The following is a 27,644-nucleotide window of genomic DNA, read 5'->3' as shown; positions in this document are numbered from 1 at the left end:
ACACCAAGGCATTATGTGAATTATTGAATTATAAATATACACGTTCACTTTAGCTGAGAGGACTCCGCTGGTACTAGTCTTGTATCAGGGAAGCAGTGTTCTGGTAAAATCATTTTATTCTTCCCTTATGATTGGATGGCTCTATATAGGGCAGAAAAGGTATATACCTACATGTTTTATCTTTGATTGAAAAAGTGCTTTTGTGCAGTTAAACACCCTGAAGTCTTGTATGTACTTATGCTCAGCTGAGAACAATGTTTTCAGTTTGCTGGAAAGATGATTGACTGAAAGATTTATATAAATAAATATTTGATGATTAATACTTTTTTGTTTTAATAACTTTTGAGAAAGTAAACTTCAGACAAAAAAAAATCTAATAATGTATTTATTATAAAATTCTGAAATGCGTTTTTAAATGCATCTTGTTTAAATACATCAGTTTGGTTTGCAATCTCCTATAAAGCAGCTCTCAGACTCTTAGAGAAGGATGGGCAGGGCATCAGGCCAACCAGGTATCATGCTTTGAAATATGCTGGCAAGGAGGGAACATGGGGATGGCCTCATTTTCTGTTGTTTCTCTTTCTTTTACCAAAGATTTTATTAAGCATGTTAAAAGAAACATACAAACAATGAAACATCGTATGATACAAAGCGACAACAAATAATAAAAAATGGGGAAACAACCTACAACAAACACAGAGATACACATACAAGACCCATGCTGGGGTCCGGATAACACTATGGCAGGCAAAGGGCCACAAGGCCCGCAACATTGTTCAAAAATGTAAAAGCTACATACAAGAAAACCACAAAAAGAAAATACATAGAGAGACATGTTCTCATGAGGTAATGTTGTCCCTAAGAATCATAGACCTGTAAGATAACACTAATAAATGATAGACAGTCGGTCTAATATAAACAAACCATACGAGAGAGGGGAGAGAGGAAAAAAAAGAATCATATAGAGAAAACCAAAGAAAGAAAGAGAGCAGAGTGAAAAAAGAGACAGGCCAGCAAAGAAAAGGAATTCCCCTAGGGGGGGATAGCCGGGTAGTGGAGAGGCAAAACCCAACACATCATAGATTAGTAAGTTTCGTGGTAAAACAAGAAACCGGCCTGTAATCCACCCACGGTTGCCAAACAGAGAGAAACTTATGTTTATCCTCCAATATCGCCGTCAATTTTTCATTAATACAGAAATCTTGGATTCTAGACCTGACCTCAAATTGTAGAGTAGGGGACTTCCAAGAACTGGCAATAGTCTTAGTAGCCATAAAAAAAAATTGACCAATGAGTGTGGTCCACGAGGTAGGCCACTATATGGCTTAAAAAGTGAGGCCCTCAATAGGATCCTTTTTAAGGTTAATTGACGTAACTGAATAAATGAGATTATAGACTAGTCCACAAGCGGCAGGCCACTGGACATGTCAACCAAATGTGGAGCAGCGTATCCTCTAGAGAGCAGCCTCGAAAACACTGAGACTTCTAATCCGGTATAAATTTAGCTAATCGAGACGAGGTAACGTCGGTATGTTACAAGAGCAGCAGGAAACTCCTTGCCACATAGATTCAAGCGATTCAAAACCCGAGAAGGTGTGAGGGGAATCCTGTCTACGAATCAAACGTGCAACAAAATGACGTAATTGCAAATAACAAAATAACTTAGAGGGAGGAATAGAATGACTTTCTCGAAGCTGCGCAAACGTACGCATACCTCGACCCGTAATCAACAAGTGAACCGTCGTAAAACCATGAGTTATCCATCAACAAAGGCCATCTTATCAGAGTCCCCTGGTGGAAAAAGTGGACAATCGAATAATTTTAAAAGAGGTAAATGTGGGGAAAGTAGACCCTCCGAGTACTTACACAAGTCCCAAATTTTAAGGTGTGAGTCAAGACAGGATTTATCAATTTAGGCCGTGAGGACAGAGGAAAGGCTGAATGCAGAAGCGGATGTGCGTCCACAGTATCAGTGCCCACAAGGGTAAGTCCTTTAGAGAAAAAAGCTGAATGAGGGGAATAACTTGGGCCGCAATATAGTAATGATGAACGTTTGGAAGACCCAGACCACCCCGAATACATGGGCGGTAAAGCAACTGCTTATACCAACGAGGATGTCCCAAAACCCATACAAACCATAAAATTTGGTGTTGTAAGATATGGAGTATATGGGGCTGAATCCGAACAGGGAGCACCCGAAAAGGATAATGTAGCTTGGGAAGATAAGTCATTTTGATCGCTTGGGCCCTACCGAACCAGGATAAGGACATGGACTGCCAAGGAGAGAGCAACTGGGTTAGCTGAGAAAGTAGAGGAGGAATATTCGCCTGGTACAACAAATCATAAAAAGGTGTAAGTTTAATTCCCTAATAAGGAAGAGATGAGGTCCATTGAAATGGAAATTGAGATTGAAGGAGTGTCACAAGCGACTGGGGAGGGACAAGCTCGTAGCCACTGCCTTAGGATTTACATGTAATCCCGAGAGATGAGCAAAATCATTCAAAAGCAATAAGAGATTGAAGAGAGAAATAAGTGGAGACGAAAGATACATTAGAATATCGTCACAATGTTAATCAAAACCAGTGGTGTCGCACTCTACTATCAATAAAATAATATAAACACACACGCACATATACAGTACATATATATATATATATATATATATATGAGATTATGTTAAATAAATTAGGATAAATTAAAACAACTGGATAAGTCCAATATTATTTCCACAGCGTGATATTGCAATCATGCTGGTGCTGCATGCATATCTTTGAATAATCCGGGATATTGAAATGTCTTCTAATGGTGTAATACAAAGTAAATATAGTCCACCAATCTTAAATAGTGGGCTCCTTCACCAGATGTACTCTCACCTGATGTGTTTTGGACTTGGTCACTCACAGACGATTTACTGTGATCTGCCAGTGAGCCTAATTGGTATAGAAATACGTGCACGCGGTAGTAAGACACTGACACTGTTTGCAGTTTACCAACTTCCTAAATTCTACTTTATTGAGGAACTAATCGTAACATTTATAGGTGTTATGACGTAAGCGAAGCATATGCGATGATTGGGTGAAAAGTCCCCTAAGTTTCCTGTGTGTTCTTTCATCCGCGTTGATATCTTCCAATCATTGTCACAAATGAGACTCATTCCCTTTTATGGGGGTTGTTTACGTTGAAAGGTGCTTTTTCTTCTAATGAGTCACCTCGGGCGAGACTCCGGATGGTCGCATATAGAGCTCTTAGGCGGCTAGCCCATCCTCAGAGTCTCGATGCGCACTGAGAAGGCCACAGTCAGGCACTGTCTTTCCCTGCGGGGGGGGGGGAAGAATTGTAATACTTCTTATGGATCCAGAATGTGATGATCAGAGGCCACGGTTCGTAAGGGGGTATAAGATTCCTCTCCTTCTCGGGGGAGCTCAACATCATTATAGTTCATGAAGGTGGGGGAAACCTCGTCCACTGTTTTTCCAAATAGTTTCTTAATGCAAGGGACCACACAACAGGCGACTATTGCCATTAGAATGATTATACCCAGGATAACCACCCCTGCCTGGGCTAGGGCCTTTTGCCAGCCATTTAGCCACCCAAACCACTGATCCCAGGGATATGTGATACCTGAGTTTTCCTTAAGCTCATTTGACAGATCCTCTAGCTTCTTGATGGCCAGAGTTACCTTCCCATTGGGGCCTGTGTTATCTGGAATATACGTACAGCTGGACATGGTTTTAGGTATCATTTTGCAGACTCCCCCTTTCTCAGCTAGCATCATGTCGAGTGTCATGCAATTTTGGAATGTCATGGTAGAGGTGGCCTCCAGCTGTTCTGCTATCCCCTTTAGGGCATCTCGCATGTAGTTTATGAACCGTTGTTGGTTATAGTAAATGTAGTTTATCCAATCTACATTCTTGTTTACAGTAATAAAGAGAAGTAGGGATTCGAACCCTGCGGCTACTTGGTCTCTGGCCTTGAACTCATCTGGCACCCTCCTTGGGACCCCTATTGCATCCATGTAGACATGGGGGTCGAACCTCCCTTCCGGAGCATTCTGTTTCCTTCTTATCGGCGTGGGGGAGTCGGGCACTTCCCTGGCCATCGGATCCTAGAGGATGTGTAACGGCATTATAGCCTTGGCAAGAGCACATTCCCCCCTCCATCTCCCTGCCAGCCGAGTTCTAATCTTCTGGTCCCCACAGATCCAGAATATATCTCCTAAAGACACAAACTGGTTCTGAGTCAGGTTTGACAGGGCTGTACTGCAAACAGCACAGAGTCCCTTAGTGAAATTCTCCCTTCCCCCCCATAATTGGCATAACAGGTGTAGTTACCTGGATATATAGTCAGACCATTTGGGGGCTTTGCATCCCCTTGAACCAAAGGGTAACGTCTCTTCCAATCTTCACATAGTGAATCGTTGGTGGAAATATTAACATACAGGCTCAAAACACACCATTCTATTGAACTTGGCAGAGTGAGCGGCACAGTCCCCAGATGTGGTCTGGCATGTCCACACACATAGCAGTTGGACTTGTGAGAATTTGCATTATACCTCATCCATTCTAACCATAGGTTAACGTCTGAGAACCCTGTCTCCACTGCGATAGTATCCTCGAAAGATGGGTTCACTAAGGCCAACATTTCTCCCAAATTCCGAAATTTAGGCATTAAGGGGTTGTTAGCCTGTTTAAGGGGAGTCGACCACTCATCTGAATCATACATGTCTTTTAATTGAAACTTACACAGAGAGGTCGAACCACCTCCTGCATATAATACCCCTAAAATGTAAATTCCCTGATCTCCCGGACTGGGGTTTTCTATGGTCAAGGTAAGGGGAATGGCATCAGTGTGTCTCCTATTTATGTTACGGCTGGTAAGTGTCATTCGGGAAATTAGAGATCTCTAATTTCGGTCCTTTCGCTCTAATGCACTTTGTGGCTTATATGCCCAATCTGGTCCCGTGTTCCATCCCACTGATCCCTAGTGCTTGCATTCTGTTCCCCAATAGTTATCTGTGACACATATATAAACTGTAGAGGCAGAGGGAAGAGGTGTGGGTGTACACAGACTATGATTGAAGAAAAATGTTGCTACATGCGTGTTGGATGAATTATACCAAAACTGGGTGGAGCCACCCTTTTGGGTGATGGCCACTTGTTGGCCCCCTCCCATTCCCACTAAAAAAAGGATATGTAACACAATCATTGTGGTATGGGTGGTGTAGACGGGGTCTTGTCCTCCGGGGCTGGAACCTTCTTGCAATGTGAGGCGTGTATCCAGGTAGACTTCCCCTCCAACTTTGCTGAAGTGGCGGTCACCAGAAGCACCTGGAAGGGACCATCATATCTGGGTTCCAATGGATGTCTCCGCAGAAACTCCTTGACCAAGACCCAGTCTCCAGGTTGCAAAGTGTGGATTCCAGTGTCCGCCTCGGGGTCTGAAATGGAGGAGAAAACTTGTGCATGGATATTAGTCAACACACATGCCAAAGATATCACATACTTTGTCAATGAATCAGACTGCAATTGTAATTGTTGGGGAGAGTAGGTCCCCAGTCTAGGGGCGGACCCGAACAAAATCTCATAGAGAGACAACCCATGGTTCCTCCTTGGTGTGTATCTAACACTGAAAAGAGCAATGGGCAAACTGTCTGGCCAGCCCATGCCTACCTCCTGAGCCATTTTCAACATTCTTGCTTTAGAACCCCATTCAGGCGCTCCACCTTCCCACTACTCTGGGGATGATAGGGTGTTTGGAACGCAAGTGTGACCTCCAAGGCCCCCCAGATCTCCTTTGGGACATTGGCTGTAAAGGCCGGTCCCTGATCGATTTCAACCACCTCGCGCACCCCATATCTGCAGACTATTTCCGTAAGCAGCTTCTTGGTGGTGGTTCTTGCTGTCTGGTTGGTTACTGCGAACGCCTCTGGCCATCCTGAGAACATAGCCACCACCACTAGGGCATATTCAAATCGCCCACTTCTCGGCATCTGAATATGATCTATCTGGATCCTTTGGAATGGATATAGCGCCTTGGCCAGATGTTTGTTTGGAGCTTTCTCAGGTCTTCCAGGGTTACATTTGGCACACAGAACACAAGATTTGCAGTATTTATCAGTGTATGCGGTAATCCCTGGGGCCACATAATATTTGTTGATCAAAGAGTTCATTAGCATCTTGGACAGGTGTGACACCCCATGTGCCCATTGCACTGTGGCTGGATATAGGGACCTGGGGAGCAAAACCTTCTTCCCTACTACCCACAGTCCTTTGTCCTGGACTGCCTCTTTCTGTATCCACTCCTTCCTTTCTGCTTCTGAAACATTTTCCTGGGCTTCTAGAAGTTGGGTGTCCTTGGGTTGGTGAATCAACACGGGCACCACTTCATTGTGCACCTCTTCATCCATGTCCGCTAGATGATTTCCTTTTGCTTCCATGGTGGTCAACTTGCCATAGGCCTTCACTTTCAGTATGGCCACTTGGGCTGGTAGCAGGAGTGCTTCCATAAGGTGGTTGATCACCTTTCCATGCTTTACAGGAGTCCTAGCTGCAGTGAGGAAGCCCCTCATTTTCCAGATCAGGCCAAATTCAAGTGCGACCCCCAGTGCGTACCTGGAGTCCGTGTAGATATTGGCTGTCTTTCCTTCTGCTAATTCACAGGCTTTGGTGAGGGCCCTTAGTTCGGCCTCTTGTGCAGACATAGGTGGAAGAGATCTAGCTTGCAGTACCGTTGTATCGGTAGTCACAGCATATCCAGTGTGATAGGTGCCAGCGTTGTTTGCAAAACGGGATCCATCCACAAAGAGGATTAGGTCAGGGTTTGACAGAGGTGTTTCATGGACGGTAGGTAGATGTGTGGTTTCCGCCTGCATAATTTCTTGGCAGTCGTGGCGCATTTTCCGAGATCATTTCCTCGGTGTCTCCTTCTTCTTCTCCCCCCTCAGGAAGAGGAAGAAGAGTTGCAGGGTTCAGTTGGGAGCATCTGACCAGAGTAACATGATCAGGTAAGAGGAGGGAGCCCTGCAGTCGCAGATGCCTGGCAGCAGATAGATGTTTAGGTTGGGTTTGGTTCAGGATTGCAGTAATGTCATGGGGAGCCAAGAGTTTGAGGGGGTGTCCTAAAACTAAGTCTGCCGTCTTGTCCAGGAGAAGGTGGGCAGCAAAAACAGCCCTCAGACAGGAGGGACCACCCCGTGCAACCGGGTCCAGTCTGCAGGAGTAATAGCCCAGAGGCTGGAGGTGACCCCCATGGCGTTGTGCCAGGACTCGCGCTGCATGACCCTGCCGTTCAGCCATGAAGAGTTTGAAAGGCTCATCATAATCTGGTAGGCCTAGTGCAGGCGCAGTGGAGATGGCCTTCTTCAAGCGATGATAGTCAAGTACAGCTTCTTCTGTTAGGAGGAAAGGTTCAGATTTCAGGGCGTCATAGAGGGATTGCATCAAGATGGAGGCTTCTGGGATCCAGGAACGGCAGTAGGAGACCAGGCCTAAGAAGGCATGCAGGGCTTTGGGTCCCTGAGGTATTGGGACATTTTGGATGGCCCGTACTCTATCCTGTGTGAGGTGACGGGTGGCTTGGGAAATGCAATGACCCAAGAAGACGACAGAGGTTTGGCACCACTGTAACTTATCCTTGGAAACCTTGCAGCCCTGTTCAGCCAGATAATGGAGAAGACTAAGGGAGGCAGACTTTCCTCCAAAGTGATTGGTGGCACATAGAAGCAGGTCATCCACATATTGGAGTACTACAACTTCCGGGTGTAACTGTTGCCAGGTGCTGAGGATGGTTGTCAGGAATGGACTTGCCAATAATGGTGGGACTCACCTGCCTTGTGGGCTGCAGTACCAGGGCTGGCCAGCGGGGGCTCTCAGCAATCAGAGACTCACCCCTGCAGTCAGCCAAACCCCTTAAGCTGATTGCAGGGGTTGTATTTAAGGAATGGCCAGACTCGCAGTCAGGGCCTTGGTGTGTGTTTTTCCATGGGCCCCTGTATCTTGTATCCTGTGTTCCTGTTCCTGTTTCTGCCTGACTTGTTGCCGACCCTGCCTGATCCTGATTTCTGCTGACGTCTCCTGTTTGATCCCTGGCTTGTGACCCTGACCATTCTCTGCGTGACCCTCTGCACCGTGCTGCCCGTGAGTTACTGAACCCAGCTTGTGACCCCGACCACTCTCCCGCCTGTTCCTGGTACTCCGTTTGCTACTGACCCAGCCTGCCTGATGACTCTTGCATTGTATGTATTGTTATTTGTAGGTGGTTTGGTTTGGTTTGTTTGCACTGTGTTTGTTTAGTTTTGCACTGCGTTTTGTATTGTTAGTCTTAATAAATCATATTGTTTATACCATATCTGAAGCCTGCGTTTCCCTGTGTCAGTCCACACACCTCTGGTCATACCCGGAGCCCTGACAATGGTTGTCATGGCCTTTGTAAATTGGCTTGGCAAATTTTGGGCCCCTTGAGGCATAACAGTCCAGGTGTACTGCGTGCCATTGTGGGTGAAGGCGAACAGGTACATACAGGAGGGGTCCAGTGGGACACTGAAGAAGGCATTTGCCAAGTCTATGACTGTGAACACTTGGGCTGTGGGAGGTACCACCGCAAGCAAGGTATGAGGGTTTGGTACAATGGGGGTTTCCAGTATAGTTGCTTCATTGACTGCCCTCAGATCCTGAACCATGTGGTATTTGGTGGGCTCACCCTTTGGAGTCCTTTTCTTCACTGGAAAGAGGGGAGTGTTGCATGGAGACACACATGGAATTAACGCCCCATTTTTCAGGAGCACATTAACTTGCTTGGAGATGGCGTCCGTCTGGGCCTGCTTTAGGGGGGTATTGAGGCTTCCTTGGTAGTGGTGCACCAGGTTTAAGAAGGACTAACACTGGAGTAACTTTCAGGTGGCCAATATCTTCGGGGCCAGAGGACCAGAGGGTGGGCGGTAGCTCCTGTATGGCCTGCTCCACATGGTCCGGCAGGGTACGGTGATGAGCTTCCTGGAGGGACAACATCAGGGGTAGTGAACATAGAGCCGAGGTATCTTCATCACCAAGGGGGGTTGAGAGTTGGATGGTGCCATCTGGTTGGTAGGATATGGTTGCTTGCAACCTGGATAAGACATCAGCTCCCAGCAAGTTTAACGGGCAAGTATTGGATACCACAAACCGAGATAAAAGGTTGGGTAAAGTGCCAACATGTAGGGGGTTTGTGAGCCAGCTGCGTTGTGGGCGGCCATCCACTCCAACACAGGAAACATCGATGTTTGAGAGATATGTCTTGCTGGGTAAATCTTCCCTCCCCAGAACGCTTCTGGCTGCACCTGTGTCCACTAGGAATTGTGTAGGGTGGCTTTCAATTGGGAAAGTGACCTTTGCTAGGGGGCCACTAGCACAATGTCCATGAGGGGAGTGGACACAGGCTTGCCCCTGCCCTATTGGAGAAGGTCCAGATGTTCTTGAGTAGGCCTTGGCCGTGAAGGTTCGGGCGGTGGGGGAGGGGGAAAATCAGGACCCCGTCCTTGGTTATGGTTATTAGGCCGCCTGGGGTGTCTGGGAGCCCTGCACTCTCTTCTGAAATACCCAGGTTTTCCACAGTTGAAACAAACGGGTGGATTCTTTCTGGGGGGCTGTTCTTTAGCTGTCTACATGAGTGGCGCTGGTTTCCGGGTCATCTGGGCTGCCTCCAAACCCTTTGCCACCAACAGCAGTATATCCAGAGTGAGGGTACGATACTCCGGACGGGCGGTGATCAAGCCCTTGCGGGTGGACTCCTTCAGCCCCAATACAAATGCAGTCACCAGCATTTGAGTGTGTACCTTGTTGTAGCTACTGAATCCCAGGTCTGTGAATACTTGAGACAGCCTGGCGTGGAACTTTTCCACCAACTCAGCCTTATCTTGGGTAATGTCTTGCAAGGTGGTGGCCTGGTCCGCCAATCTCTCTCTGGCCCACTGTCGCAGCTGTTCACAGAAAAGGGTCCCGGGGGCATAAGTTGTGTCCTCCTCCACCCTCACACTGGTCAGGTCCCTCTTCATTATAGGCCAGTAGGCATTCCCTGCCTTGATCTCACACAGGCTAATTAAATCCCTCCATGCTGTGGAGTATGTTTTGTGGATTTGGGCTATACGCCGGTAAAATGGCATCCAGTGTTTTTCCGGGTCTGGGAGGGTTGTGACCAGAGAGGATGCCTGGGACGGGGTGAAGGCCACGTACATAACGAGGGCGTCGGGTATAGTGGGAGCTGGTGAGGCTGTGCCAGAATCATACCTGGAGATCGGCTGGAACATCTGGCGGCGGAGTGTCGGTGGTGGGATGTCCGATGCCCACTTGTGGACCCCTGCGGTTCCGGTCTCCATTGCATCCTGGTCCTGCGTTGTTGTTGTGAATCCTCCTGAGGCCCTTCCACCTGTTTCATCAATGACCTCCCATTTCCGATCCCAACTCGGGGGGAAGTCTCTAGATTTTGATGTCTGTATCGCAGGCATCAGGGGTGCGTGAGGTGCCGGAGGCGGCTGAGAGCCAGGGACAGTAATCTTTTTAAATAATTTATTAGACAAACGTAGTGCACTCACATAGCATATAAGTTAATATCGCTTTTTGTACAAATTTGCAGGATCCCTAATGTGTTTTCCACACTCCCATATACTTGCTGTGTAGTTGCCTTTAATCGTTGTGATGTCAGAGCCCCTCTTTTGGCTGGCAGAACAGCTCCCATATATGTGTTTTAGTTGTGTATTTGTTCAATGTAATGGCATTGTAATAGAGTTCAGCTTTAATTGTGGCATTTCTCAAAACATAAATCTATGAAGGTCTAAGGTTTGTCCTCTCAACCCTTTGTAATACTTAGTATTTGGGTGAATGAGAGATTTTGGAGAGTAGTGAACCCCTCAACTGTGGCCCAGTTTTTAACGTCTTGTGCTGACTCAGCTTTGTTTTACCAGTTCAGACTAGAATATGACTCACAAGCTTGGCTGTGTGTCTGAGCAATCTCTCCGATGTTGGGTCCAGCTGGACCAGGCTACACTCTTATGGTTTCTGAGACAAGTCATCCAGCAGAAATAAGGGAAACTCCTTTACCTAGGAACTGTGAGAAAAATGGAAACTATTTCCATTCCCTGAACCCTTAGCAGGACTTAATTTTCCAAGGAATACATCTGCACATGAAATATTTAATAAAAACCCATGCTCTTCTCTCAGTGGACAGATTTATGTAAATGTTAGATTTATGTCCCACAGGTTACATCTAAGAGTGTTTATCCCAATAAAAAGACTTTTGTATGAAGTGTCCATGCTCTTCTTCACTTAAGCAGCCAAGGATTATCCTTGTGAAGTTAGCTTTCCCTACTGCCTGTCTGTAGAAAAGCCTGTTGATGTTTCTGCCCTCAGTCAGTGTTACTTATAACAACCAGATTTAAAAATTCTCTGCAGTGCAAAAGGAAATCTGCCACCAAATAGTTGTCATACTGTCCTAGTAATGATGCTCACACATCGTACCATGCAAGTTTTACAAAATGTTAGCTCTAATAGAATAAGCCACGTCACAGAAAATCTTATCCACATGTGAATTGACAATAGTGAATCGGATAGTTAGTACAGTAAGCTCCTCCTGAGCGCTTCAGTTTTTTTTTGTTAAGCCTGCTGGGTTGAAAATACTGACAGTGTGTACCCACCATTAGAGCGGACTTTAGATTGTATACTATACTTAATGGGTTACAGTGGAATGGAGCATATAATGTACAAGACCTTTTACAAAGTGGAGCAATGTGCAGTACACTGTACAGCCTTGTATACAGTGAGGAACAGAAGTATTTGAACACCCTTCAATTTTGCAAGTTCTCCCACTTAGAAATCATAGAGGGGTCTGAAATTCACATTGTAGGTGCATTCCCACTCTGAGAGACAGAATTTATAAAAAACATTCAGGAAATCACATTGTATGATTTTTAAAGAATTTGTCTTGCACTGCTGAACAGAAGTATTTGAACACCTGAGAAAATCAGTGTTAATATTTGGTACAGAAGCCTTTGTTTGCAATTACAGAGGTCAAACGTTTCCTGTAGTTCTTGACCAGGTTTGCACACACTGCAACAGGAATTTTGGCTCACTCCACACAGATCTCCTCTAGATCTGTCAGGTTTCGCGGCTGTCGCTGAGCAACATGGAGTTTCAGCTCCCTCCAAAGATGTTCTATTGGATTTAGGTCTGGAGACTGGCTAGGCCACTCCAGAACCTTGATATGCTTCTTACGGAGCCACTCCTTGGTTATTGTGGCTGTGTGCTTCGGGTCGTTGTCATGTGGGAAGACCCAGCCACAACCCATCTTCAATGCTCTGACTGAGGGAAGGAGGTTGTTGCTCAAAATCTCACAATAAATGGCCTCATTCATCCTCTCCTTAATACAGTGCAGTCGTCCTGTCCCCTTTGCAGAAAAGCACCCCCAAAGCATGATGTTACCACCCCCATGCTTCACAGTAGGGATGGTTTTCTTGGGATGCAACTCATCCTTCTTTTTCCTCCAAACATGACGAGTGAAGTTTAGACCAAAAAGTTCTACTTTGGTCTCATCTGATCACATGACTTTCTCCCATGCCTCCTCTGGATCATCCAGGTGGTCATTGGCAAACTTCAGACTGGCCTGGACATGTGATGACTTGAGCAGGGGAACCTTCCATGCAATGCACGATTTGAAACAATGAAACGGCGTAGTGTTCTACCGACAGTGACCTTTTGAAACTGGTCCCAGCTCTCTTCATGTCATTGACCAGCTCCTCCCTTGTAGTTCTGGGCTAATTCCTCACCTTTCTTATCAGTGATACCCCACGAGGTGAGATCTTGCATGGATCCCCAGTCCAAGGGAGACTGACAGTTGTCTTTAGCCTCTTCTATTTTCTAACAATTGCTTCAACAGTTGATCTATTTTCACCAAGCTGCTTGGCAATTGCCCAGTAGCCATTTCCAGCCTTGTGGAGGTCCACAATTTTGTCTCTGTTGTCTTTTGACAGCTCTTTAGTCTTGCCCATGGTAGTAGTTGGCATCTGACTGACTGTGGGGTGGACAGGTGTCTTTAAAGAGCTCAGACAGGTGCTACTAAGTTAGATTAATGAGTAGAGTAGAGGTGGACTTTTTAAAGGCACAGTAACAGGTCTTTGAGAGCCAGAATTCTTGCTGTTTCTTAGGTGTTCAAATACTTGTGCTCATCAGTGCAAGACAAATAAATTCTTTAAAAATCATACAATGTGATTTCCTGAATTTTTTTTCTAAATTCTGTCTCTCAGAGTGGGAATGCACCTACAATGTAAATTTCGGACCCCTCCATGATTTCTAAGTGTTCAAATATTTCTGTTCCTCACTGTACGTAGTGGAGCAGTGCATAGTATATATTGTACAGAAGAGCATACAGATTTGGGTGATGTGGAGTATAAAATGTACAGAGTAGAACAGCTAGTCCGTTTCTTTACTTATTTGTGTCCTGCTTTAGGGTTGGTTAAAAAGTTATCGGTTGCATACCATACTAGCTATCGCCCAAAATTTCTCCGGGTGCTGAAGTGAACAGGAGGCCTTCCTTCCCTTCCTCCCTCCCTCCCTATTTCTTTCCCTCCCTCCCTCCCTCCCTCCCTCCTTCCCTCCCTCCCTCCTTCCCTCCCTCCCTCCTTCCTTCCTTCCTTCCTTCCTTCCTTCCTTCCTTCCTTCCTTCCTTCCTTCCTCCCTCCCTCCCTCCCTCCCTCCTTCCCCTCCCTCCCTCCTTCCCCTCCTTCCTTCCCTCCCTCCCTCCCTCCCTCCCCTCCTTCCTTCCCTCCCTCCCTCCCTCCCCTCCTTCCTTCCCTCCCTCCCCTCCTTCCTTCCCTCCCTCCCCTCCTTCCTTCCCTCCTTCCTTCCTTCCTCCCTCCCTCCCTTCCTTCCTCCCTCCCTCCCTTCCTTCCTCCCTCCCTCCCTCCCTTCCTCCCTCCCTCCCTTCCTCCCTCCCTCCCTCCCTCCCTTCCTCCCTCCCTCCCTTCCTCCCTCCCTCCCTCCCTCCCTCCCTCCCTTCCTCCCTCCCTCCCTTCCTCCCTCCCTCCCTTCCTTCCTTCCTTCCTTCCTCCCTCCCTCCCTTCCTTCCTTCCTTCCGCGCTCCCTCCCTCCCTTCACTCCCTACCTCCCTCCCTCCCTCCTTCATTCCCTATTTCCTTTGTTCCCTCCTTCACTCCTTCCCTCCCTCGCTCCCTCCTTCCCTCCCTCGCTCCCTCCTTCCCTCCCTCCCTCCCTCCTTCCCTCCCTCCCTCCCTCCTTCCCTCCCTCCCTCCCTCCCTCCCTCCCTCCCTTCCTCCCTCCCTCCCTCCCTCCCTCCCTCCCTCCCTTCCTCCCTCCCTCCCTCCCTTCCTCCCTCCCTCCCTTCCTCCCTCCCTCCCTTCCTCCCTCCCTCCCTCCCTCCCTCCCTTCCTCCCTCCCTCCCTCCCTCCATCCCTCCCTTCCTCCCTCCCTCCCTCCCTCTTTCCCTCCTTCCCTCCCTCTTTCCCTCCTTCCTTCCCTCCCTCCCTCCTTCCCTCCCTCCCTCCTTCCCTTCCTTTCTTCCTTCCCTTCCTTTCTTCCCTCCCTCCTTCCCTTCCTTTCTTCCCTCCCTCCTTCCCTTCCTTTCTTCCCTCCCTCCTTCCCTTCCTTTCTTCCCTCCCTCCTTCCCTTCCTTTCTTCCCTCCCTCCCTTCCCTTCCTTTCTTCCCTCCCTCCCTTCCCTCCCTCCCTTCCCTCCCTCCCTCCCTTCCCTCCCTCCCTTCCCTCCCTCATTTATTCTCTCCCTACCTCCTTCCTTCCTCCATGGGGCACGTAAAGTCATTTTTGTAGCACCTAGTACACCTCAATTTGATGCACCTTCCTTCTCCAGATGGGCTTGCATACCAGATAACCTGGCCCAGTTTCAACTGCCCATCACCCTAACAGGGACATGAACAGGGACTACTATTTCCCAGAGTATTCATGCCTGCTTTTCTTGGCATTCCCATTTTATAATGTACAGCGCTGAGCAAACCGTTGGCGCTATATAAATACTGTATGATAATAATTCCCTATGTGGAACACTCAGATGACCACCTGGGAAGAGAGCTGTTACTGGGGAGCCTACAGGACAAATTATCCCCAATGAGCTTCGGTGTGGGAACTTGTCTGCCACCTGTAGGCAACATAAACTAGTTTAGTTTCTCTATGGAAGGGTACGCGGCATGTTTTAACCCTGGACCCTTGTCATTGTAGAAGGTGTTACCCTTTTTTCTTCCCCTACAGGAACCTCAGGGGTTGAAGAGTCTTCTTTTTCCACTCTGTATCAGCCCCTTTCCCTTTTTGTTATGAGTCTAGTTTCTGTACAGACCAAGGTATCTGTCTGAGGACCAGGTATCTGTGGAGAGTTATCATGTTAGGTGCTGTGCACTAGTATCTCGGAGCACATAACTCTTGCTACATCATGATGTTCGTCTCATCGCTCAGACACTGTGAGTACACCATCTAGGCACTGCTGTGTCTTTACATTTGAGATTCCTTCATTTCTCAGAAGAGGAAGTCTGGTTCCAGTTGTTGACTTTACCTATGGTCTCAGTCTTACCTGATCCCTATAAGCGTAATCCCCTGGAAGACTGTTTTTCCAAACTGGCAGCTTCTGGACATGAATGTGAAGGTTTATAGGAGGCCGGGTGTGTCCCTAGACTCACTAGGACAAATATTCTTCACTGTCTTGGTAAGACTGTTGTCCTTTGTGCCACAAATCCTGCTGCTTTGCTGGATCTGCGAAGCCTGAAACATTCCTAGCCCTGTGACTTTGAGTTCAGCATTAGACAGAACAGATTTTCTGCATCTTCCCTCTTAGAGCTCACCCCAGAGGTGCCTTATGTAACATGTATGTTTGTTGAGCTTATTCTCAGCCCCATTATTGTTGTAACCCTACTCACAACATATGGTTAGGATCTAATCTTTCTTTCTGCCTACTCTTGTTGGATATCCAGAGTTTTCTTGTCAGCTCAGAAGTAGTTTTCACACCCCTTGCAGGTTATGGTTGTAATCATTCAGGGTTCTTCCCTGGTGAGTCTCACTTTGATAAAGCGATTGACTATGTCTCCAGGTATGGAGTTCTCATTTTTTGATCCATATGGGTCAAGAAACATGGAGCTTAGAGCCTTCCTTCCTGATTGGATGGTCTTGCCCTTCAAGGTTTCCCTTTCTTATTAACTGTTTTGGTTGTTTTTCCCTCCCAAATGGAAATACGTTCCACTCCTTGGTGTTTCAGGTAGTCCAGCTTCTATCTTACTGGTAGAATTAGGGAATAAGCGGCTCATAAATAACACGTATCGCTAGACGTACAGTATCTGCCCAGTAACCAAAAAACCAAATATCAAAAACAAGGGAATGTGAAAAGGGATTCACAAAAAAAGCGGTTACGTTATGGACAGAAAGCGATACTCAAAGTAATTTATTATGCTTTATTACACAATGCATATTTAGACATATAAGGTAAATACCTCCATTAGCTATCACCTCAGTCAGAATGAGATAAAAGTATGATCTAACATCAATTACAAACAGACGTCATGACCGGTCAAAATAGTAAGGTGCTGTAAATATCGTGACACTTGGTCTAATATATATGCAGCACTGACACAATGGTGACACCGCCATATAGGGGGTGTTTCAAAAAATTGTACCAAATGGTTAAGCAAACAATGCAGTATTATAGCTGATCATAAGTACCAGACAGTGGATACGATTGCCCAATAGGTAACCTAAACAGGTATATAGTAACTGTAGAGAGATGTATAGAAACAATCTACCCCCACAACCACTAGCTGGGTAATAACCAATTCAGGTAGTAGTTATAGCAGGCTTAATGTGGCAAATATAGGTGGTGAGATTTCAAACAGCAGCAGTCATGTCCATAATACTTGATAAGATGATCTTGATAGCCGTAGTATTGTCACCATGTGACTTCCACAATGTAGTAGAAATGGCAGGGCCCTGCCAAGCTTTTCACAGCTTCTATCTTAGTCTGTTGATTGGTGCTTCATTTCATTATTCTGCCCTGGTTGGTGACTTCCTTCTTTGTTTTGGGTATCCATCTGATTCTTTGTGTCCTCCCTGTGGTTGTGTTGACAGGATATTAAGCCTCATCTTGTGTTGGGTTCAGGTGCTGGTCCTTAAAGTGGAACTGCACTGCATCTGAGCACCACAAGCCAAAAATGCTATTTAATTCATTTTTAATATTCAAAGCAAACAAACCCATCCATTCCTGACACCATGCTTTATTTTGCTGAAAAATCATTTTGAAAAACACCCCTTGGCATTTCTGGCCTTGGCCATCTTGAGTAAGGGCAGATGATTCATGTAGCATTTACTTTCTGGAATCCATCCATCTATCTTAGCTCGGGCATTGGCTGAGCAGAGAACCCTCCCTCCTCTCCTGAAGGCTGCTGGGATTTATGACATATTTTGCCTAGGCATGGAAACCAGAAAGTAACTGAAGAATTGTAAAAAAAGAAGTTTAAAACAAGTAAGTATGATATACTTTCCTATCTATTTACTAATGCTACCAACATAAGTTTTAAATATAGTCCATGTTGATTGAGAGAGTGAAGTTCCTCTTAAAGTTGGCTCCTGGGCTGCAGCTAGTCCCAAGTTCTCTTTAGCTTGTTGCTGACTGCCCACCCCTCAGTTGGACTGCTTTTGTATATCTGACAGTATCTGAATTCCTATGTACCTCAATTGATGAGAAAGAAATAGGATGTTTGTACTTGGTATAAAATACTTTTCTTGGCCGTCCATTGACAAGTATCACCACTGTATTTATGATCATGCTGCTGGTATTGCTCGCTACAAACTGTGGGGCAGAAAAGCGGTTATCCTGGGCTATCCCACAACCTTTTTTTTTGCTTCCAGTGTCCAAACCCTTACTCCTGTAGGCAGCAGTTTAACCTGACAGTATCTGAATTCCTTTACCCTTAATGAACTCCAAGAAAAGGATTGTGCGTACAGAATTCCTTTTTTATCCTCATACTAAAGTAATGATACTGCTTTCTTGTGAATTGGTAGGCATCACTTATTGTGAATGTTTATGCCTCTAACTTGTGTAAATGACAGGTCAGCCTTAGCTGAGCTTAAAATATGCCTCTAATTTGTGTAAATGACTGGTCAGCCTTATGGAAAGTAACCTATTTAGGTAAATAGTTAGGCCATAATTGGTAATAAAGATAGGAACAGCAAAGCTGTGACAGGGTAAAATAGATCTAAGAGCATTTGACTTAATTGGTTCAAAAAAACGAATAATGGCCATGCATGCTTTGTTAAACGATCAATTTCTTTTCTGATCGATCTCTACCAATAGTAATAATTGATCAATAGTCGACAAAATAATTGATCAATATGCCACACACAGGGAAGTGGAATTTGAATGATAGTTGGACGATATGATCATAAGTTATCGATCCTATTTCTGTTTCCACCAGGCAATCCATAAATCCAGTCAATGAAAACATGATTGCATTTATGACCGATCATCTCAGTGCTTCTGATTGATGCCAAACTGATCATTTTCTGCCCTGGCCAGTCGAATCAGTTTCATTAAATCTGGCCTAAACTGAGTCTGGATCGATTGAAAGGAGTTTACTTTCTTAGTTCTCTGTTTAAATGAGCAACAAATGTGTATGGTCAAATGTGTATGGACAAAAGGAAGATATATATGTGACTTTTTCGATTCCCTTCATTCAGAACTCTCCAGATGCACTGTCTTACTATATGAATGTGTGTGGGCCTTCTGCCAAGTACAACACAGCCGTCATTCTCTCTCCTCATCTTGTGTGTTTGGAGCTTCACATGTTTATTTTCTGGCCCCTCTTCCTTGCATTTTTTCTTGTCATTTGCCATTGCTCTATTTTTTCTCATTCATATAATCTAAACTGGCTTTAGACTTTCTTTTTTCTTGCTGCTCTTTCAGGCACATTAACTGCTTGCTGTGTGCTGGGTCATGTAAAAAGTGGCACCGCAAAACTAGCTGGCATACAGCATGATGCCTAGGCTGTTACCAGTTACAACATGCTGCCAGCTCTTCACGGGAATTGCATTGTAATATGTATTTAATGACATATGATGTTTCTCTGCAGGGAGAACAGGGAGAGGATGGCAAGATGGAAGGTGCACCCGGTCCCCCTGGAGACAGAGTAAGACTTATTACTATTGTCATACAAGGTCACATTTGTAATTACTGTCAGTTTTATTAGTGACAATTCTTTCTTTTTTGCTTATACCCATGTAAACGAGAAATTACCAATCACCAACCTAGGCAATTCAAATTATGCATAGGATGTAAAGTTTACCTTCACCAAAATCCACGGCAATGATCAATACATCCAAAGATATAGGTAGCTAAAATGATAATCAGTTGTCAATTACCATTACATATGAACAAGTACACTTAACTGCTCCGTGCTCTTTTTTACCTTTATGGAAAATCAAACCACAGGAAAGGAAACCCTTCTGCCCTCCAATTAAGCCATAAAAGGTATCAGCAGCCCTGAAATACCTAGCAGTAAAAACCACAGCCCTCTAGTTCCCACAGACAGCCACTTCATGCTCAATCATGTAATCTTCTGACAGGCAGGATCAGAATTAATATCGGTCGATGCTTTGCACCAGAAGAGATCACATGACTAAATCCTAGCTATTTAGTCAAATAATCAGCTGTTGTAGAACCTCAGAATAATAATAATCTCTGCTAACTATTATTACGTTCAGGGTCAGGTTGAAGCTTTGGGTTTCTAGTCAGCTGAGAGCTGCTCAGCTTTCTTTAATGCAGCACAGCCCAACCATGAAAATATACTGAAAATCCGGTAATTTTCTGAGGTTCGGCTGTGTTTCACTTCAAAATCTGTCTAGCTCTTTGAGCAATGGAGCTATTTCGTGGAAGCCAAAAATCTCGAAAACCTTTGACACATTTCTTTCTACTTTAAAGAGGACCAGTCACATGTGGGATTATACAAGAATCCGAATTTATAATCCTACTAGTTGCAGTCACTGTTTGGGTATTCAGGCAGCCTGTTGAATACAATGGCCAGCAGGTGAAAATTCCTCCATTCATTATATTAGCGTAGATACGTGAATCAATTGATTTCACTCCTCAGCCTGCGGGGCTGAGCAAAAGAATTTGTAGAGTTTTGTATGACCAGCCTTAGTTATGAAAGATTCATGTCTGCGCCCGATTTGATTGATGTTTTAGCATGAATTTTAGATGTTACAAGTCCCTTACAATAGAGACTGGCTTGGAAAGTTCAACCTGGCCAATAAACATCTTTAGAAAGTTTAATTAATTTACCTCAGAAGACTGAAAAGCCATTTAGATTAATGAGACTCCAGCTCATATGGTAGCATTTTTCACAGAATCTTGAATGGAGACCAAGTCTACCCAAATCATCACGTGGTAAATCTTTTTCTTTTTATCAAGGGCCCTCTTGGTGATCGTGGAGACAGAGGGGAGTCGGGAGATCCTGGATATCCTGTAAGTTGGAGCTGTGGATAGGTTTCTCCAGAGCACAATGCTATATGATTATGAGTGATCGGCAGTTCTTCTGTAGTTATACAGAACGTTCTGTAGGATATGTTGTTTTTTGATATGTTTTAAAATCTGTAAGTGACATGTTACTGTGTGCTTTTATAAGGTTACTGGACACAATAGGTCTGTAGAAATACTATGCATTGTTAGTATTCGTATCCTTTTCAGGCTACCCTTTCTTCTCCAAGTATGACCGCTTTTTTGTGTTATATAATAATGTCAAGACAAATGTTGGTTGTCGAGGAACATGACAGGAGGTATGGACATTTGTAAAACCACCCTGTTCTAGTTCCAAATCCCCATGGTTAAATGTTAATCAGATATCACTTAATCAGTTAGAACATTTTTCTTGGTCTAAAATGCACATACAATTCTTAGTATACATTCTGCTTTAATACCAGTGGATGTCTACACTAATATTTGTATTAAAGATGCCCACACAAATAGTTTATTTTGGCTTTTAATGCCTTCTTCCAATAAATCTTGTGTATTTTCACAAACAAGTTAGAAATAGATTACAAGTATGAGCTCTTGCTGTTACTGTGCCATATAGATATTTGTAAAGGCAGTTCCTCTGAAATGCATTCATGGTTTATCAGATACAGCGGGTTAAATAAGTACTGAACACATAGTCTGGCTGAAAAAAAGACAAAAGTCCATCCAGTTCAACCATAGAAAAAAAAAAAGTTATAATCCTATACCCACAGTTGATCCAGAGGAAGGCAAAAAAAACCCCAGCAAAGCATGATCCAATTTGCTCCTGCTGGGGAAAAAATATTCTTCCTGATCCCCCGAGAGGGGGATATTCCCACGTCACCATTTTTCTCAGTAAATATTTTTCTAAAGGTGCTATTGGCTTGAAATTTTCACCACGTCGGCAACAACCCATGCAATCCATACCTATAAAGAAACCAAAACAAATAAGTTCAGAAATTAAGTTATGTGTAATAAAATGGAATGACACAAGGAAAAAGTATTGAACAAGCTAACTGAAATTTATTTAATACTTCGTACAAAATCCTTTGTTGGTAATGACAGCTTCAAGATGCCTCCTGTATAAATAAACTAGTCGCATGCATTGTTCAGGCTTGATTTTGGCCCATTCAAATCTTAAAGGTTCCATAGGCCTCTTCTATGAACTCTGATATTTAGTTCTTTCCATAGATTTTCTATAGGATCTAAGTCAGGTGATTGGCTGGTCCATTCTAGCAGCTTTATTTTCTTTCTTTGAAACCAATTGAGAGTTTACTTGGCTTTGTGTTTGGGATCATTGTCTTGCTGAAATATCCACCCCTGTCTCATCTTCATCATCGTGATAGATGGCAGCAGATTTTTATCAAGAATGTCTTGGTACATTTTTCCATTCATTCTTCCTTCAATGTCGTGAAGTTTGCAAGTACCATATGCAGAAAAATAGCCCCACACCATGATGTTCCCATCTCCAAACGTCACTGTTGATGTGGTGATTTTGGGATGATGTGCAGTGCCATTTGACCTCCAAACATGGTGTTACATAGTTAGTCTGGCTGAAAAAAGACAAAACTCCATCCAGGTCAACCATAAAAAAAAAAAAGTTATAATCCTATACCCATAGTTGATCCAGAGGAAGGCAAAAAACCCAGCAAAGCACGATCAAATTTGCTCCTGCAGGGGAAAAAAATACTTCCTGATCCCACTTGAGGCAATCAGATATTCCATGAATCAACTTGACCTATAAATGTTAGTAACCAGTAATATTCTGTATATTCAAGAAAGAATCCAGACCTTTTTTAAAGCAATCCACTGAGTTGGCCAGAACCCACTCTTGAGGGAGTGTGTTCCACATATTCACAGCTCTTACTGTGAAGAAACCTTTGCATATTTGGAGATTAAATTTATTTTCCTCCAGACGTAAAGAGTGCCCCCTTGTCCTCTGTGATGACCTCAGGGTGAATAGCTCTACACAGAGTAGACCATATGAACCACTGATGTATTTATACATGTTGATCATATCCCTCATATTAATCTCCTCTTCTCAAGAGAGAATAAATTCAGTTCCTCTAATCTTTCCTCATAGCTGAGCTCCTCCGTGCCTCTTATCAGTTTGGTTGCCCTTCTCTGTACTTTCTTCAGTTCCCCAATGTTGTTTTTTTGAATTGGTGCTGTCAGCAAGCCCGTCGGCGCACAGATCTGCGCATGCGCAGAACGCCAATGCGCCCTAATCCACTGGCGCTAGGACCTGGGCGGCGGCCGCGCATGCGTACTCACATTCGCGGACGCGCGCCTGGCACCAATGACGGCGCAGGGCACCCTATTTAAACCAGCTCTGCACAGACACTAGTTGCCGTATGGTCTACTTATCCTGTTCCTGTGTATCTGCTGATTGACTTGTTGCCGACCCTGCTTGATCCTGACCTCTGCTGACTATCTCCTGCTCTGACCCCTGGCTCGTTTGACTACTCTCCTGGATATTCCTATTGATCTGAACTCCTGTTACCGAACCCGGCGAGTGACCTGACTACTCTTTGCCTGCTGCCTTGTACCGCGCTGACTCCTCTGTTACTGAACCGGCCTGTCTGACCACACTTACCACTCTGCCATCAATCCGTCCCGCACGGATCCAGTTATCACTGCTCAGGCCTTTCCGCCTCTTCACGTCAGGCTCTCTACCAAGTATATACCTCTGGCGGATCCCTCTACCACGGGCGGGTGTACCCAGGGGCCGAGACCTGGTCACTGTCTGCTCCAAGTCCATCCCCACCATCAGGGGCTCTGGTGAACAAGCAGACTGGGGCTTAGACTCCGTGCTCTGGGGAATCCTGTCCTGTGGATTGCTAGAGGTAACGTCAGGCGGTATCTGGCAGAACCATATGGCCATGACGGAGCCTGGAAGAGGACTATCCCCACTGGAGGACATATGTTAACATCTGGCGGCTCTAACCCAAGCCATCAAAACGCTACAGGAGGAGTACACGCACCTCGAGAACCGTATCCAGACGTTAGCCACACCAGCCGCTCCGTCCCAGATCCCGGTTACTCCTTCTGCAGCCGGAGAGCCTTCAGAACCTCCCGCCAGAGCAGTATTCTCGTTGCCTCCACCGGAACCCCGCGTACCATTGCCGGAACATTTTAGCGGGGATCGAGCTAAATTCAGGGCCCTCCGGAACGCGTGCCAGCTGTATTTTAACCTGCAGCCACGGACATTTTCCACTGAATCGGTGAAGGTGGGGTTCATCGTTTCACTACTCCAGGACGAACCCCAGGGCTGGGATCACCGACTAATGGAGACCCACGATCCCCATCTAGAGACTGTAACAGATTTCTTTAATGCGATGGCAGTCCTATAGGATGACCCGCAGCAGGCAGCCTCCGCAGAAACGGCTCTGTACTTTCTCAGACAGGGCCGCCGGGCAGCGGAGGAGTATGCTTCAGAGGTCAGACGCTGGATGGGGGACACCCAGTGGAATGATGCCGCGCTACGCCACCAATTCCACATGGGCTTTTCCAAATCCCTTAAGGATGAGTTAGCCAGGGTGGGCCTACCCGACTCCTTGGAGAATCTCATCACTCTGGCCATCCAGATCGACCGCAGACTGCGGGAACGCAGAGTAGAGCGGTCCAGCCAGGGTCAGAGACCTACATGGGTACTCCCCCGTGCTCCAGTCTAATCTCTGCCAGGAGGAAGCCGGAACTTGGAGTCTGATGACATGCCAGAACCCATGCAGCTTGGATTGGCACGACCATCATTGTCAGTCGAGGAACGCCAGAGGTGACGGGTGAATAACCTCTGTCTCTATTGTGGAGAAGCAGGTCATGTGGTACGTTCTTGCCCAGCGAAACTGAGTAAGTGTGCTTCCGTTTTTTCCGCTGTATCCTCTAATTGTTCTAACCATTCCAATTACTTAGCCATACCTGTTTTCTTCCAGCTCCCAGGAAGAACCATGTCAGCAACAGCAATCATTGATTCCGGGGCATGTAGTTGTTTCGTTGATATAGATTTTGCCACTCAACAAAAGATCCCCCTCCAGACAAGGGAATGTGGGCTGAACATCTTTTTGGCTGATGGGTCACGTATTAAGTTGGGGTTAGTGGACCGGGAGACCCCACCTATCTGTACTACGGTGGCTGGCCACCATCGGGAGTTCCTCCGTCTGGATGCCATTGCATCCCCTCTATTCCCAGTTATTTTGGGGCTCCCTTGGTTGCGGGCACACAATCCCCAGATTAATTGGGAAACTGGGTCCATCCAGTTTCAATCACCTTATTGCCAGGAACATTGTTCCGCCCCGACCTTCTCGGCTCCCCAGTCCCTCCTATGTATAGATGGAGACGCCGAGCTAATCCAAGTCATTCCCCCGGCCTACCACAACTACCTTGACGTATTTAGTAAACGAGGGGCAGACATTCTTCCTCCATACCGAACCTACGACTGTCCCATCCACCTCCTACCCGGATCTGAGATCCCTTTCGGATGGATATTCCCCCTATCCGAGCGGGAACTGGGGGTACTCAAGGAGAACCTCCAAAAAGGATTCATCCGCCCCTCCACATCGCCAGCTGGAGTCTTCTTTGTTGAGAAAAAAAACAAGTCCCTAAGACTCTGTATAGATTATCGTGACTTAAATAAGATTGCGATAAAGAATCGTTACCCACTTCCTTTGGTTCCAGAACTATTCCAAAGGTTAAAGTCAGCAGTAGTGTTTACCAAATTGGATTTGAGGGGCGCGTATAACCTGGTCCGCATAAGGGAGGGGGACGAGTGGAAGACCGCATTTCGTACTAGATTTGGGCACTTTGAGTACCTTGTCATGCCTTTTAGACTTTGCAATGCCCCAGCCACGTTCCAACACTTTATAAATGATGTATTTAGAGACTATCTAGACATTTTCGTGGTCATTTACTTAGATGATATCTTGATCTTCTCCTCTTCCCTGGAAACCCATAGGGGTCATGTCAAAAGTGTGTTGGAACATCTACGCCAACACGGGTTGTATGCTAAAGCTGACAAATGCAGCTTCGAGCAGCGTAGCATTGCGTTTTTGGGGCTGATCATCTCCACCACGGGAGTTGCGATGGATCCCTAGAAGGTCTCGGCAATTTTAGAATGGCCAGTACCCACGGAAAAGAAGGGCGTGCATTGCTTCATAGGTTTTGCAGGAAGTTCATCAGGAACTTTTCGTGTCTCCCATTACCCAGCTCACCAAGCAGGGGGTCCGTTTCCGGTGGACACCCGAGGCACAAGCAGCATTTGAGACCCTGAAGGAGCTATTTACTACAGCCCCTATTCTTAGTCACCCAGATTCCTCCCTACCATATATTCTGGAAGTCGGTGCTTCTGAGAACGCAGTGGGGGCCATCCTGTCTCAGAGAAAAGGTACCAAAGAACTCATGCACCCAGTGGCGTTCTTTTCAAGAAAACTCACGTCAGCAGAAAGAAATTATGACATTATGGACCGGGAACTCTTGGCTATCAAGACGGCACTGGAAGAGTGGAGGTATCTGCTGGAGGGGGACACGCTCTGGAAACGGCACAAATGTTTGTGAAAGAAGTGGTAAGGCTTCATGGAATTCCAGAAGACATTGTCTCAGACCGGGGGGTCCAGTTTACATTAAAATTCTGGAGAGCGTTATGCAAGGTTTTGGGAATCAGACTGTCCTTCTCATCCGCCTACCACCCACAGACAAATGGGCAGACAGAAAGGACGAACCAGACGTTGGAGCAGTACCTGAGATGCTATACATCTTTTCTCCAGGACGATTGGCTGGCGCATTGGCTGAATTTGCGTACAATAACGCAAATTATTCTGCTACGGGGCAATCCCCATTTTTTGCTAATTACAGGTTCCACCCCACGTTTTTACCTGATCTGATTCCTGAAAGCCCAGTTCCTGCTACACAAAATATGCTGAGTTTTTTTTCTGCCAACAACAAAGTGCTTCAAGAAGCTATTGTGAAGGCCCAGGAGGACAGTAAAAGGGCTTTTGATAGGAGAAGAAGAGGTGAACTAATCCTGCAACCGGGGGATCATGTCTGGCTAGCAACTACTAATTTAAAGATGTCATGTCCTGGGGCCGAAGTTATGGGTCCATTCCGGGTGAAACAGAAAATCAACGAAGTGGCGTATGAACTTACACTTCCAGGAACCTTTAAGATTCACCCAGTCTTCCACGTGTCGCTACTAAAGCCAGCAATGCCAGATCCCTTCCCTGATCGAAGGTCTAGACCTCCGGAGGCTGTAACCATTAACGAACAAGAGGAATTTGAAGTTGAAGCAATCATAGATTGCAGGAAAAGGGGCAGCCAGACACAGTTCCTTATTAAATGGAAGGGTTATGGTCCTGAGAAGAATTAGTGGGAACCGGCCTAAAATGTTCACGCCCCTAGACTTGTCCGGGAGTTCTATCGTAACCACCCACGGAGGAGAGATCAGTTGGGCACCCAGAGGATGCCCGTAAGGGGGGCAATGTCAGCAAGCGCAGCGGCACACGGATATGCGCAGAACGCCAATGCACCCTAATCCGTTGGCGCTAGGACCCGGCCTGCGGCGGCCACGCATGCGCACTCGCATTCGTGGATGCGCGCCTGGCACCAATGACGGCGCAGGGCGCCCTATTTATCCTGTTCCTGTGTATCTGCTGATTGACTTGTTGCCGACCCTGCTTGATCCTGACCTCTGCTGACTATCCCCTGCTCTGACCCCTGGCTCGTTTGACTACTCTCCTGGATATTCTTTTTTTTGTTTACAAACGATTTTATTATAGGAAAGTAGACTGTAAAACAACAGTACATTTACAAATGATACAGTAGAAACAAGGCACTTCTGAAAAGCACAATATAGAAAAATATATTAATGCAAGAAAGAGAAGAAACAAAAAGAGCAGGTTGTTAGTGCATGAGGTACAAAGCTAATAAGGTGGATTAAGTGATACATCTGTCAACAGTATATGCCAATCAACTTTCAGTAGGGATGTTGTTAAGTATGCAATAAATGTCTATAATTCTCCTGGATATTCTTATTGATCTGAACTCCTGTTACCGAACCCAGAAAGTGACCTGACTACTCTTTGCCTGCTGCCTTGTACCGTGCTGACCCCTCTGTTACCGAACCGGCTCGTCTGACCA

At 45.8% G+C, this 27,644-nt stretch overlaps 1 protein-coding gene across 2 annotated transcripts in view; it reads left to right on the top strand.

Moving 5' to 3' along the window:
* COL27A1 (collagen type XXVII alpha 1 chain) overlaps positions 1–27,644 on the top strand; it is a 592,361-nt gene that overhangs the window by 454,324 nt on the left and 110,393 nt on the right. For both annotated transcript variants that reach the window (XM_089692938.1, XM_089692937.1), the window contains exons 42-43: positions 19,099–19,155; positions 20,436–20,489. In XM_089692938.1, coding sequence (XP_089549064.1) covers positions 19,099–19,155; positions 20,436–20,489 — 111 coding nt within the window. The remainder of the gene's footprint in view (positions 1–19,098; positions 19,156–20,435; positions 20,490–27,644) is intronic.

Source organism: Staurois parvus, unplaced genomic scaffold (genome assembly GCF_062004578.1).
Source record: "Staurois parvus isolate SC_StPar_1 unplaced genomic scaffold, SC_StPar_1.0 ptg000608l, whole genome shotgun sequence".
NCBI lineage: Eukaryota > Metazoa > Chordata > Amphibia > Anura > Ranidae > Staurois > Staurois parvus.
The sequence above is the reverse complement of the archived record's forward strand: the minus strand, read 5'-3'. Positions and strand labels throughout refer to the sequence as shown.